Below are 14999 nucleotides of genomic sequence, written 5' to 3' on the forward strand. Positions count from 1 at the left end.
CCGGCAGCTGTAGCTCTGATTCAACCCCTAGCTTGGGAATCTCCATATGCCCTGAGTGCGGCCCTAAAAAGCAAAAAAAAAAAAAAAAAAAAAAAAAAAAAAAAAAAAAGATATGGGGTTTAGAACAGGGTTAAGGGATATAAACTACTATATAAAAAAAAAATAAGCAATAAAGACTTACAGGGAAACATATACAGTAGAGGTAAATATAGCCATTATTTTATAGTAACTTTAAATGGAGTATAATCTATTGAAAATATTGAATTTGAAACTAATATAATACTGTAAATCAACTCCAATTAAAAAGAAAAAAAAAAAAAGATGTGGGGTTTTTCCACCTCTGGTCACCTTTAGCCAGTATCCCATCCATCGCCAAGCAGACACTGAACAGTCAGGGAAGCATCTAGGTCCCCTGTATCCTGTCAAAGGTTTTTAGAATGTGTCCTTTGGCATGTGTTTGGGTTTGCCTCTGCCTCCTCCCTCTTCCTGCGCCACTTCCCTGTCCATCTCCCCATCGACTGCACTCTTTCTCGCTTCCAGACCTAGCCTTCTAGGGCGCCTTTCCATCTGAAACTCCCTGCTCAAGTGCAGGGAGCTGGGAACACCTCCTCTGGGTTGCTCCTCGTTTACTCTCCTCTGCAGTTTTACTGCCAAACACTCCTTAACACAACTTTTCAGGGCACTGCTTCCACGCCTTTGTGCACATTGCCTTTTTTTTTTTTTTTGAGGTGCCTTGTGTCTATAGTTTTCTGACCTCTGCCTTCTTGCAACTTCAAAACTGGTAGCCCTCACTGTTCCCCCCCCCCCATATCTCTTTCATTTATTTATTCTGTTTGTTTGTGTTTGTTTTTGGCCACACCTGTGGCATGTGGAACTTCCTGGGCCAGGGATTGAAGACGCAGCACAGCAGTGACATGAACCACAACGCCAGATCCTTCAGTAAACTGCTGAGCCACGTGGCAAATCCTTATTTATTTATTTTTAATTGAAGTAGAGTTACAATGTCGTATTAGTTTCAGGTGTACGACAAAGCGATCCATATATATGTGTGTATACACACACACATACACGTGTCTTCTTTTTCAGATTCTTTTCCGTTATAGGTAATTACAAAATATTGACTATAGTTCCCTGGCTATGCTGGTTCTTTTTGGTTATCTATTTTATATATAGCAGTATGTATATGTTAATTCCACTACTATGTATGTTTATCCCAAACTCCTCATTGCTTTTTAAAACTAGCATATTCTAGCACTGAATCGCTTTGTTTCATGAACACCTATCTCCTCAACTTGACTGTAAACTGTTTAAAGGCAAGAAACGTGCTTTTGATATCTTTAGTGGCCTCCACAGCTCCTACCGCAGTACTGAATAGAGACTTATCAAAATCCTCATTCTCCACACATTCCCTTTATTTTCCTGCCCTTTGGCTTTGCTCTCCTCCCTGCCTGGGATGCTCTGTCCTGATGATGTGCAGCCCATTCCTGCCAGCCCTGCTTCCTTAACACCCCTCACCCTCTCCCAAAGATCTTCTGTTCCCCCCAAACAGAGTTCACCTATCCTCTCCTACTCATAGTTGCGTTTGTATTTCTCTTACAGCACCTCTCATGCTCTTTCCTCATAACGTGGCTTGTTTGCAGACCTAGCAGATGATGCGCCCCTGTTATGCAAGGACTGTGTCACAGTCACCTTTGTGCTGCTGTTACACTTAGCACAGGCCTCATCCATACTCATTTTTCAACCTGAATTTGTCACTTTGAATCTGGTTGTCTCCTGGATGGTGGACAACCAGACGTGAACTAGCATTCGTTATTAGGCACATATGTTTGAGGTTGGTGTGTGGAGGTGAATCCAGAACACCTTTGACTTGAACCCAGCCAAAACTCAGATTGGCACTTGAACCCATGTATTTTTTAAATTAGAATCACTCACATAGTGTCTGAACTTACTGAGGCTCAGGTTTTGAGTGTCTCAGCACAGAAGGAATTCAGCAAGAGACAAAGTGATAGGCAAGAAATACATTTATTAAGATAGGAGGTTTGTGGAGTTCCCGTCGTGGCACAGTGGTTAATGAATCCAACTAGGAGCCATAAAGTTGCGGGTTCGATCCCTGCCCTTGCTCAGTGGGGTAAGGGTCCAGCATTGCCGTGAGCTGTGGTGTAGGTCGCAGCTCCGATTGGACTCCTAGCCTGGGAACCTCCATATGCCGCGGCAGCGGCCTAGAAAAGGCAAAAAGACAATAAATAAACAAACAAACAAACAAATAAATAAATAATAAAAATAAGATAGGAGGCTTGTGAGAGATACAAGCAGTCAGAGGAGGCTCTGCCCCGAGGATAGGTGGGCTGTATTTTTACAATCCAAGGGGAGTGGGGGTGGGAAAAGACCAGCTCTTCCTCATTCTTCAAGTAGAGGTCAGTCTTACATCACTAGCTCCTCCTTCATATCAGGTAAGCACATCTGACCCAATGAGGTCAAACTGGGACTGTCTTGGTGCCCATTCAAATCAGCAGAAGAGGGGTAACATACGCTAAAATATGTTGAAGCGTCCCAGGTTTTCACATAATGAGGGCTTCTACTTTAGAATGTCATCTTTCCTTTAAACTCCTCTCCTTGGCCCTAAGGATCATTATCCTGCTGAACTTGAGTGCAGGCCTCATTTTATCTTTCGCTTGATGACCTGAGGCATAGCTCATGCTTTCATTTATGGTTTTAGAGTTAGGCAAGCCTGCTTTCTTCCACAGATGTTCTGATGGCTTTCTTGAGCAATTATTAACTTAAAGCGTTCTCCCAGAGTTCCCTAGGTTTCCCTCTCTACCTATGGTCCCCTACAGGGACTTCTACAACTACCTGTGTAACTATCCTACTCTGTCCCTATCAGGGGACTGCTTACCTGCTCTGTCCTCTCGGTATCCCTGGACCCTGGGAACAGTTATCAGTTAGATTCTCCTGGTCCAAAGAGTGTGTGTGTGTGTGTGTGTGTACATGTATGTGAATATATACCATATCTGTACAGCTTGAGTTGGTAATGTTTTCACAAAATATGAATTTAATAATGAGGCTTTATTGGATTTGTTAAAGGACATATTTTAAAACTTTCCCACCTTTACTACATTTTCTCACTTATCAGCTCTGATTTTGTTTCTCCTGTCTCTGCTGAATAGAAGATAAAATGCTTATATACACATATATAAATACTATATATATCCTATAGTATATATATAGTATCTTCTGCTGAACAGAAGATAAAATGCATATATACACATATAAATACTATATACTATATATATATATAAACACTTGAAGGAATTCTTTTTTTTTTTGCTTATGCCACGTACCTGTGGCATAAGGAGGTTCCCAGGCTAGGGGTTGAATTGGAGCTACAGCTGCTGACCTACACCACAGCCACAGCAATGCGGGATCCAAGCCATGTCTCTGACCTACACCACACTCACGGAAATGCCAGGTCCCCGACCCACTGAGCAAGGCCAAGGATGGAACCTGCATCCTCAGGGACACTAGTTGGGTTCATTACTGCAGAGCCATAACAGAAACTTCTGAAGGAATTCTTTTATTTGGGACTTAATAAAGACAATAAACTGCTTAGTATGAATAACTAAAACTAAACTGTGGGGTTAGACCCAAGCAGGTAGGCATAATTTCACTACTATGCGTGCAAGAGGCCACACAGCCTCTGCAGGGCTGGGGAATCCCTGTGTCTGTGTTTGGCAGTGCCCACCCCCTGGGGAGTGTAAGGAAAATGCCCCTGGTCTCCTTCTTTCCAGGGCCCTCGTGCAGCACTGGCCCAGTACTCTTCTGTCTCTCAAGCCACCTCCTCTGGAATGTTCTTTCCTTATCCAAAGCCTTTTTATTCTCTGCCTGCTTTTTGGCAGAGAACTCTTGGCGTTGTGTGTGCATTTGCTGGGATTCTCCCTTAAAGTCCTTCGTCTCCCTGAGCTGAACCTCTCAGCGTCTGCCCAGTTCCTACTGCCCAGTGCATAGATGCGTGCAGCACTGGGAGGGTGGAAGCTCCTCTCTCCTCCCTGTCACCCTGCCCAGTGTAGCCTTTGGTTCTCGGGGTTGGCCTCTTCTGCCCTGTGGGCCTCTTGGAGCTTCACTGTGGCAGCCTGGAAGGAGTCTTCTATCCTGGAAACACTGGGGGAAGGAGAAGAGCTTTCAGGACGTGACCAGTGAGGGAAAAGCACTCCCTCGGAATGAGCGTCCTGTCTTCGGTTTTGATATGAGCATCCAACTTCTCTCCCCAACCTCTTGCCTTCCCTGGACTGGGTTTTGCTCTCTAACCATCACACTGTTGTCAGACCCACGCTCACGTGCCTGACCCACAGTGAGGCCAAACAAACCGCAACATTGGAATTTGGAGCAGAGAACAGTTTACTGCAAGGGCCGTGCAAGGAGAACAAGCAGCTCATGCTCAAGAAGCCCGAATTCCATGACCGTTTACGAGGAAGAGTTTTTATAGGGGAATGTGGGGGGAGGGCTGCGAGGTGGTGTTTCAGGAATCTCAGTCACCAGTCTTTTGGTTCGAGCCAGTCTGGGGGCAACAGACTATACTCAGCCTGAAGTTACACCTTCCCCTGGGGGGGGCCTTTGTTCCGGGTGAAGATCTCAGAGATGTGCATGAGGTTGTTACGTATGTCCCTTCAGGAGGAAGCAGGACTCTGCCCATCACTGGTTCCAGAGGCCTCTCCTTTATTTCTGCTTTCCCTCACTGTTAACTGCGTTCCCTCACTAGAAACTGCCTTCCTCCCTAGCACTGCCTTCCCTCCCTAGTACTGCCTTCCTCCCTAGTACTGCCTTCCTCACTAGTACTGCCTTCCTCACTAGTACTGCCTTCCTCACTAGTACTGCCTTCCCTCACTAGTACTGCCTTCCTCCCTAGTACTGCCTTCCTCACTAGTACTGCCTTCCCTCACTAGTACTGCCTTCCTCCCTAGTACTGCCTTCCTCACCAGTACTGCCTTCCCTCACTAGTATTGCCTTCCCTCACTAGTACTACCTTCCTCACTAGTACTGCCTTCCTCACTAGTACTGCCTTCCCTCACTAGTACTGCCTTCCTCCCTAGTACTGCCTTCCTCACTAGTACTGCCTTCCCTCACTAGTACTGCCTTCCTCCCTAGTACTGCCTTCCTCACCAGTACTGCCTTCCCTCACTAGTATTGCCTTCCCTCACTAGTACTGCCTTCCTCACTAGTACTGCCTTCCTCACTAGTACTGCCTTCCTCACTAGTACTGCCTTCCCTCACTAGTACTGCCTTCCTCCCTAGTACTGCCTTCCTCACCAGTACTGCCTTCCCTCACTAGTATTGCCTTCCTCCCTAGTACTGCCTTCCTCACTAGTACTGCCTTCCTCACTAGTACTGCCTTCCTCACTAGTACTGCCTTCCTCACTAGTACTGCTTTCCTCACTAGTACTGCCTTCCTCCCTAGTACTGCCTTCCTCCCTAGTACTGCCTTCCTCACTAGTACTGCCTTCCTCACTAGTACTGCCTTCCTCCCTAGTACTGCCTTCCTCCCTAGTACTGCCTTCCTCACTAGTACTGCCTTCCTCACTAGTACTGCCTTCCTCACTAGTACTGCCTTCCTCACTAGTACTGCCTTCCTCACTAGTACTGCCTTCCCTCACTAGTATTGCCTTCCTCACTAGTACTGCCTTCCTCACTAGTACTGCCTTCCTCACTAGTACTGCCTTCCTCACTAGTACTGCCTTCCCTCACTAGTACTGCCTTCCTCCCTAGTACTGCCTTCCCTCACTAGTACTGCCTTCCTCACTAGTACTGCCTTCCTCACTAGTACTGCCTTTCCTCACTAGTACTGCCTTCCTCCCTAGTACTGCCTTCCTCCCTAGTACTGCCTTCCTCCCTAGTACTGCCTTCCTCCCTAGTACTGCCTTCCTCACTAGTACTTCCTTCCCTCCCTAGTGACTGCATTCCCTAATTAGCAACTGTTTGAATCTGCCCTTCAGATCTCAGGGAAGGTCTAGGAGGCTGAACCCTTTTACTTATGAATTAGAAATGGGGACACGAAAAGGCCTTTGTACCCAGGAGGGCCTCACAGGGTCTTGCTCCATTCCAGCACCTAACAGTGGAGGTTAAAAAAGACTATGGTGCCCAAATATTTGTTTTTTCAACTCCATCCATTTGGATTCTATATGTATATGGTTCATCAATTTTATCAAGATACAGAGTAAAAGTGATAATCAAAGGCTTGTTTTTAAATTCTCCAGAGCTTTAAAATGGGAATGTTTTCACGTTCTAAGCATGTTTTTCAAGGAGGCAAAAAGAGTGAGAAAACAGGTTTTAAGAAAAACAAAATATAGGCAAGTAAAGCAACTGCTGCCTTGTTTTCCTCATTGAAAGGACAATAGGGTGTCTTCTTGTGACCAGAGAGATCACATTCTGCTTTTGGAAGGGAAAAGAGTGTCTTGTCTATTTAGGATTCTAAAGGTTTCTGATGGATTGGCTTGTTTTGTGATAGGGTAGACCCTGCAACCTGGGCTATGGATGTGTTAGTAGAGGACAGGCCTATGCTCAGTGACTGGTGACTGCCCCTAGCCCTGGCCACCCTAGTGCAGGTGCTGGAGTCTCAGAGAGAAGGGCTACCACATAGGTCTTGGCTAGCAGGCACATCACGTAGAGCTGCCACGCAGTTCAGAGTGGACAGTGGGTCAAGGACATTATCCCCAGCAGTGCTCTTCATGCTGCTCTCTGACCAAAACCCAAACCTGAGCGTCTTCAGGTTATTCCCAAAGAGGGCCTGCTTCCTGAGTCGACACAGCTTTTGCAGGCTAAAAAATTATGGAGGAATAAAGCCAACCTGATTCCTAAATCTCATTTTAGCCAATACCTTTAACTGTCCCAATCAAAGTTCTTATAGAGCATTTAATTCTTCCCCATGTTGACTAATTTAGGCTTTACATCGCTTTCCATTTTTTTTTTTTCAGAGAGAAGTTAAAAATAGCAAATTTGGTCTCACCCAAGAAAAAAAGGGCCATGATAAATCCATCACCAGAAGTGTACTTGTTAATCAGCATGAGTGATTCCTCTGCTGAGAACTTGCAGTATTCTTTTTTTTTTCAATGAATTTTATTATATTTACAGTTGTACAACCATCATCACAACCCAATTTTACAGCATTTGTATCCCAAACCCCCAGCCCATCCCTCCCCCACCAACCTGTCTCCTTTGGTAACCGTAAGTTTTTCCAAGTCTGTGAGTCAGTTTCTTTTCTGCAAATACGTTCATTATATCTTTTTTTATAGAGTCCACATATAAGTGATAGCATATGATGTTTGTGTGTCACTGTTTGACTACCTTCACTTAGTATGATAATTTCTAGGTCCATCCATGTTGCTACAAACACCGTTATTTCTTTCCTTTTATGGCTGAGTAATATTCCATTGTGTATATGTACCACATCTTCTTGATCCACTCCTCTGTGGATGGACATTTAGGTTTCTTCCATGCCTTGACTATTGTATATAGTGCTGCAATGAACATCGGGGTACGTGTGTCTTTTTTGAGTCATGGTTTTCTCTGGATAAATGGCCCAGGAGTGGGATTGCTGGATCAAATGGTAATTCTATTTTTAGTTTTTTGAGAAATCTCCATACTGTTTCCCATAGTGGTTGCACCAATTTATTTCCCACCAGCAGTGTAAGAGGGCTCCTTTTTCTATATACCCTCTCCAGAATTTATTATTTGTAGACTTTTTGATGATGGCCCTTCTGGCTGGTGTAAGGTGGTACCTCATAATAGTTTTGATTGCTAAATAACACTGTCCTGAGTGCATAATCTTCACAGCAGTTCCGTGAGCTAAGTTAAAATGCTCCTCTTCAGAAAGGAGACTGAGTGTAGAAAGATTAAGTATCTCATCCAAAAGCAAACATCTAATAAATGGCTCTTAGGATTCCAACCTAAGTCTAGTATCAAAGCCCAACTCTTAACTGCGTCTTTTATCTAGCTCTCATATGAATAATCACTGCCTCTCCTTATGTTTCCTAATGAAAAAATAAAGGTGATTCGAATAAATTAAACCATAGCACCCCTCCCAGACTCATTCTAACATTCTAATCAATAATTTTTATCTCAGCTTTTTTTTTTTTTTTTTGGTTTAGTCTAAAATTTTCCAACAGAAAAAAAGAACAGAGAGTTCCTGTTGTGGCTCAGCAGGTTAGGAACCTATAGTGTTTGTGAGGATGCTGGTTCAGTGGGTGGGTTAAGGATCCAGCATTGCTGCAAGCTGCAGTGTAGATCTCAGATGCAGCTGGCACCCCGTGTTTCCATGGCTCTGGTGCAGGCTGGCAGCTGCAGCTTTGATCCAACCCCTAGCCCAGGAACTTCCATTTGCTGTAGGTGTGGCCATAAAAAGAAGAAAAATAAGAAAAAAAGAGCAGGTATGGATTTCCTCTTTGACCACTTTGTGTGTATAATTAGCTAACAGAGAGGCCTGAAGGAAGGGGAGAAAAAATTCTGCAAGTTTGATAGTCCTTAGAAATAGTTGATTGTTTGTATTTTGATGTCAATTCAAATGAATACTCCATTACCAAGTGCTTGAAGACCTAATTCCTGGAACTATGGAGATATCTTTGAGAACAGACCTTAGAAGACTCTCAGAGATCATTCAAGAGATGCTCTGACCTGAAATACAAGTCTTGGCTTTGTCAGCTGATGGTTGGGTGACAGGGCATGCAGTTTGACCTCTCTGTGAGGGCTCAGAAGAGCTTTGGAAAGAAATCAAAGTTGTGTGCTGGGGAGAACATAGCATGCTCAGTAATTGTCAGTTCTTTCTAAAAGCAGAGAGGGAGATTCTGCTTTTTTTAAGCCTCAAGCCTTGGTGATCTGCTTATCCAGCAGTTCCTACCAACACCTCTGCTGGGGTGTTAGGAGCTATCAGGAAGGGCTTTTGAGTCAGTCAGATCAGAGGTCACCACACTTCACTAACTGCATGACCTTGGGCATATTATTGGTTTATTTGGAATCTTGGCTACTTCAGTGTGGGAAATGAGCTCCACGTCTTCACGTTTTTACGGTGACTCATTAGATAACATCCATAAAGTGCTGTTCTATTCTGATTGAAGCCTCATTTCCTAGTTTCAAAGGTTGAATGGAGAATTTCCTCTAACCTAATGAGCTCTACCACAGAAGTATCAGATGGGAGTCGAAAAAGAAGCCTTGTTTTCACCCCCCACTGCCGAACGCACTGGGGAGGAAGGGCACTACCCCAGGTAGGCTCATGACTCTTGCCACTCCCTCTCCAGAGGAAGTTGATGGGGAAGGCTGGGCACTGTGTAGTCGCTGTCAAGGCCCCAGAGAGCAAAGGCAGGATAGCAAGTGTGTAAGGACTAGATCAGCCTGGACAAGGCCTGTGACATTAAGACGCTGAAGGATTCCTTCTTCTGTGGAGGTGACTAGGAGTGAGCAAGGCTCTTACACAGAGCAGCAAGCATTCTGAGTGTGCACAAGGGACCCACCTCACTTCTCACATACCCTCAAATCAGACACTGTTTTATCATTCAGAACGAGCACTTTTACCTAAATTTAAACTACTACCCTAAGTTACATCATCTTGTTTTTAACTTAAGACCTACAAGCTTCACAAACGTAGGAGATTGGTGACCAAAGAGAGAAACTCGCACCAACCTAGTCTTTGTTGGGTCCCCAGCCCTTTCAGAGGGACTATTGTTTTCCAAAGACCACAATGAACACGAACCATGGGACGCAGTAAGTGCTCAAAAAATAATAATGGTTATTATTGGGTTTGATATTATAATGATTATTAATATTTAATGTTGCCTATCAAAATCATCATTTGAGGTTAAAGCAGGTAATTTGAAGCTATGTAAATTTGTAAAATGAAAGTACATATGTATTTATGTTATATATAAAAATGTGAAGATCTATATATACAATATTAGCTTTTTTTAATTTTTCAAGATAAAAATTCAAACTGTACGGACAGGTATAAAGTGAACCAAATAAGTAAGACAAAGTATGTTTGTTTTCCTCCTCTAGTATATATGGTATATTAACACATAATAGACTCTCAACATTATTTTAACAGTTTTAAAACAATATGCTAGATTATTTTACAATTTGATCTTGTGACTTGTTTTCCACATATAATTACTTAGAAGTCTGTGTCTTGCTTTTTAATGTCTACATACTGTTCTATTTTGGGAATGCACCATACTTTTAAAAAAATATGCCTTCTATGAATAACATTTAGATTCTTTCTGACTTTGTTGCTGTCATATACAAAATATTGTTACTGAACCAAACTTGGATCCACTCATGCACAGTAAAGCCAGTCTACTGACACTGGGTTGTGGTGAAGGAAAGTGCAGCATTTATTGCAGGGCGCCAAACAAGGAGTTCAGGACAGCTAGAGCTCAGGAAGCCCAAACTCCCTGATAGGTTTTGTTTCAGCAAAGCATCTTTAAAGGCCAGGGGAGAGAGGGGCTTCCTAGAGTCTGATGCCTCATGCACAGTTCTGATTGGTTGATGGTGAGGTAACAGCGGGGTCACAGGGGTTAACATTATCATTCCTTAGGCACCAGTAGGCCTGGGGGCTAAGTGCTCAGCGTCATCAAGTAGTTAATATCTTCTCTTTGGTGGGGGTTTTCACATCTGTAAAGCAACTCTGGAAATGTGTGTATCTAGCAGAGGATATGGGGGAGGGGTCTGTCCTGGGACAGCCTTGTAGGGTCCTGCTGTACAATTATAATATTTCAGTGAATATTTTTTGTTGTTTATTTATTTTGCTTTTTAGGGCTATACCAGGGGCATATGGAAGTTCCCAGGCTAGGGGTCCAGTCAGAGCTACAGCTGCTGGCTTACACCACAGACACGACAACATGGAATCCAAGCTGCATCTGAGACCTACACCACAGCTCATGGCAATGCCGGATCCTTAACCCACTGAGCAAGGCCAGGGATCGAACTAGCAATCTCATGGTTCTTAGTCGGATTTGTTAACCACTGCGCCACGACGGGAACTCCTATAGATCTTTTTTATCTTTTTTTTTTTTTTTTTTTTTTGCCTTTTTCTAGGGCCGCTCCTGCAGCATATGGAGGTTCCCAGGCAAGGGGTCAAATCGGAGCTGTAGCTGCTGGCCTACACCACAGCCACAGCAACACGGGATCTGAGCCACATCTGTGACCTACACCACAGCTCATGGCAATGCCGGATCCTTAACCCACTGAGCAAGGCCAGGGAACGAACTAGCAATCTCATGGTTCCTAGTCAGGTTTGTTTCCACTTCGCCACAAAGGGAACTCCTATAGTTTTATAATGTTTTATTATCTATTTAAAAGGTTAATTCTCCTTCTTTATTCTTTTTTAAACATTTTTTCTCAGAGATTTTTTGAATATTAACTTTTCCAAATCAACTTTCACATCATTTTGTCAAATTAACTTTGGAGATATTCACTCTTCTTTCTGATGTCATTTCCAGGAACCTCTAGGGGCTAGAAATATGCCCTCCCTTTGAGAGAGCTCTGGGCACTCCATTTACATTTCTCTCCCTTCCGCTGAAACCTCCTCGTTCACTTTTTCATTCAGCAAATCATTCTGAGCTCCTCTGAGGTGCAAAGTTTGGTGCTGGAGGCTTCGAGGACAGCAAAAGCTGAGAAGACAGGATCTCCGCCTAAAGCATAGTAGATGCTTCACTCTGACTTCCGTTCTATCTGCAGCTGTCTCTGGGGAGGTATTTCTGCTCTTGATGATACACCTGGATTCTTTCATCAGTCAACACACATCCCTTTAATGAGAAATGTTATGAATACAAAATATTTCCAAAGAATTAATTTTTCATCAGTTTCTGAGGCTACAGAAATGACACGGGAGCAGTTCTAATCCTTTCTCTACTATCTTTTAATCCAACCTATATTGTGCTTCCCTTTCTATGCCAGACAGAAAAATCTTTTTAAAAAATTGTTTTTAAGATGCAAATGCTTGCCTGGAGCTACTTTTAGGAGAAACATATTTCCTTTTCCATGTTTACTATTATCAGGTCTCTAATATGACTCTCAGGAAGATAGACCCCAAGACAAAAATAGCATTTTGTGGGCTACTCTGGGGGAAGGTGAGAAGGAAGCCCTTCTCAATCACTTTTCCAGAACAGTCATAGAAGTCCATGCTTAGGAGAAACTGTTATCTGCCTCATCATTATGCAGCTCTGCAGCTCCCAGCAGCAGATTCAGGATTTTCTGAGTAAATTCTGTCATTTCCTTTTGAATTTCTCTGCTAAAATTGGATTAGTGCAGCTTGAGCTGCAGCCCTTGAAGGAGGACCTTGTGCTGTGGCTACTACTTTCAGGGGCTAGTGCTGGGATCCACCAGATGTAGCCTCCCAGGCTCCCATCCTTGTCACGGAGGTTGGTCAGAAGCTCTCAGTTCTGACCAGCAGGGCTGGTTCCTGGGATGGCTGCTCAGCACAGCATCCCATGGTGCTGTCCTATGATGTGTACAAAGTGAAGCTTGATTGCTTGAGGCCACCTTCTCCCAGCATGTTCCCTTTCCCAGAGGAGAGTGAGCTCCCTTAATCTGGTCTCCCTGACCATTAAAATCACATTCTTGTGGGGATGCAAAAAATGATCATGATTTTTCTCAACTTCTGTTGCTCTTTAGTCTCACAGAGAGTTTGGATTTATTACTTATGGTGTTCATGGATGTAGCATTTCTTCCATCCTTATGCAATATTATGCACTAATTATCAAAGTGGTTTTTGGCCAGATAGCATCCACATAAAGCAGTCTTTGTCTTTTGCTCTTTCCCATTGTATTAGGTTGAACCATACGAAAATGCAATTCTCACAGTGACCCAAGATAAGAGGAATCTCCTCCCTGTTACCGTCATCGCCATTGATTTAATTTGAAAATCTGCCATTAGCCCACATTACTGCTTCTCCTTTTGCACAAGCCTCTAAATGGCCATGGCTGATACAGATTGCCTTCCCATCTCTATCCGGGCCTTTTGTCACCTCTCTTATGAGGCCTATTGAAATTTTTCTGCTCTTTTTTGTATCTCCATTGATGAGTCTCCTTGGATTAGCAATCAAAAGAAATACCTATCATTTTGTAATGTATGTAAGTCAAATCATTATGCTCTACGCCTTAAATTTAACAGTGCTGTATGTCAGTTGTATCTCAATAGACGTCAAAGAAAAAAATGCAAAAAAAAAAAAAAAAGGAGAAGAAAGAAAAGAAATACCTATCTGAAATCAGGCAATTACAGAAGTTGCCATGCTAGTCAACATAATAAGGATATGGTTGGGTGAATTTTTTAAACAAATATTACTTCTTTTTAAAGAAGTTACATAAAAACAGCTATAATTAACCCATTAATTTAAACTCCACTAATCAGATAATTCAGACAAAGCCGGTACTTCCTTTTTAACTATATATATAAAATTATAATTTAGTTATAAGAAATACTCTGTAAATAAATAGTATAAACACAATTGGAGCTTAAGAAAACTCAAAAGGACCTTAAAATCTCCTACCAATAACTAAAACGCTGAGTGAAAATCCTGTCATTGAAGCAGAAGCTCAAAGAAATCCATAAAACCAAAACCTTGATAATCTAGAGATAGCCTATGAAGTTAGATATAGCAAACATATCTTTTGAAAAGCAGCCCACAATTCATTTTCCATGATCTAAGAATATCATTTCTTTACCTGCCCCCATTTGTTCCAAATTAGTGTGATTTTGATGTACCATCTATGTTATCAAAATATTACAGCATATTGTTTTTCTTTTACCAAAGGTAACTTAAATGTTTGGCATTTTAATGTAAGTTTTTGCCTCAGATTTTGTAGAGGAAATTTAAAAAAGATTCTAGCCATGCTCCTGCCCCCTGCATAGTACCCTATGATAGTGGCAGGAAAGGAAGCTCGTACTGCCTGTCAGCCTCAGATGCCTCATCTGTAAAATGGGGATAGTCATAACCTACTTCATAGGGTTGATGTGATAATACAAAGTCCAGAAGTTAGTGACTCACATAAAGTAAGGGATGAGTAAGCAGTCATTATCTAACCTTTCCCTTTATGTCCTTTTCTGAACCTACTCCTTTGCTGGCCTTGACTGCTCTTTGAAACCTAAAATCAAAGCTTAGTCAAATTAATTGCTGGTCTTCTGTACAAAAAAAGTGGGCTGCAGAGCTTGCCCTATTCTTTCAACCAACATATTTGAAGACTTCCCATTTACAAGAAATGGTGCAAGGCACCTTAGAGCAAAGTAAGGCATAATTTTAAAAATCCTAAGGCATAATTTCAAAAATTCTTTGTCCTGCCAAAGTGCTGGTAGTGTACACATTATCCAGTGCTCTGGATTAGAGCAGTGAAAAGCATAATTCTAAAAAAACAAAAACAAACAAGAAACCTCCTGTTATGGGCTGCTAATAATTAACATCACACCCGGTTAGCATTAATCTTGGTCAACTAACCAACCACCCTAGGAGAACTTGAAATCATGGAGCAAAGAATAGATAGGTTTTGATGGGAGCAAGAATGTCTCTCTTTCAACAGAGTTAGGGTTCTGCTATGCGGCAGACATTGCCCAGGCCTATCTACTTGGAAACACAGCCCGGACCCCCCCCGACCCCAGGCTGGGTAGGTGCCCTCTCAAAGAGCTCTGGGCATGTTTGGTGAAGGAGGTGGAGGAGAAGAAAGCATCTGCAAGAAAGTGAGGGGCCGTTCTATAAAGACAAATGTGGCTAAGAGATCTTTTTCCCTGGGTAGCCTGGCCAGGGGTTTCTTTACCCATCCACCCTGGGAAGTCTGGGAAAGTAATCAAGAAAGAGCTCAGTTCCATCTGCAGCATGGAAAAGTACATCACTAAGTCCTCGCCAGCTCAGTGTAAAGAAACAAGCTCAAATCCACTGGGAGTGATGGGTGTCTCTGGACATTCCTCTATCACTTAGTCCACATAACACAACTTTTAAAATACCAAATTTACATCAACTTTAACATTCCTTTTTC

At 42.8% G+C, this 14999-nt stretch overlaps 1 protein-coding gene across 9 annotated transcripts in view; it reads left to right on the forward strand.

The window, feature by feature from the left end:
• CACNB4 (calcium voltage-gated channel auxiliary subunit beta 4) overlaps window positions 1-14999 on the forward strand; it is a 277391-nt gene that overhangs the window by 196378 nt on the left and 66014 nt on the right. Inside the window, exon 1 of one of the 9 annotated variants that reach the window (XM_084998220.1) lies at window positions 9101-9245. Coding sequence (XP_084854346.1) covers window positions 9147-9245 — 99 coding nt within the window. The 5' untranslated portion in view covers window positions 9101-9146. 9 annotated transcript variants of the gene reach the window in all.

The sequence above is a fragment of the Sus scrofa genome, chromosome 15, assembly GCF_054392235.1.
Source record: "Sus scrofa isolate SSC_HxYL_T2T_F1_AM1 chromosome 15, Sscrofa_HxYL_maternal_Yorkshire_Landrace_v2.0, whole genome shotgun sequence".
Taxonomy (NCBI): Eukaryota; Metazoa; Chordata; class Mammalia; order Artiodactyla; family Suidae; genus Sus; species Sus scrofa.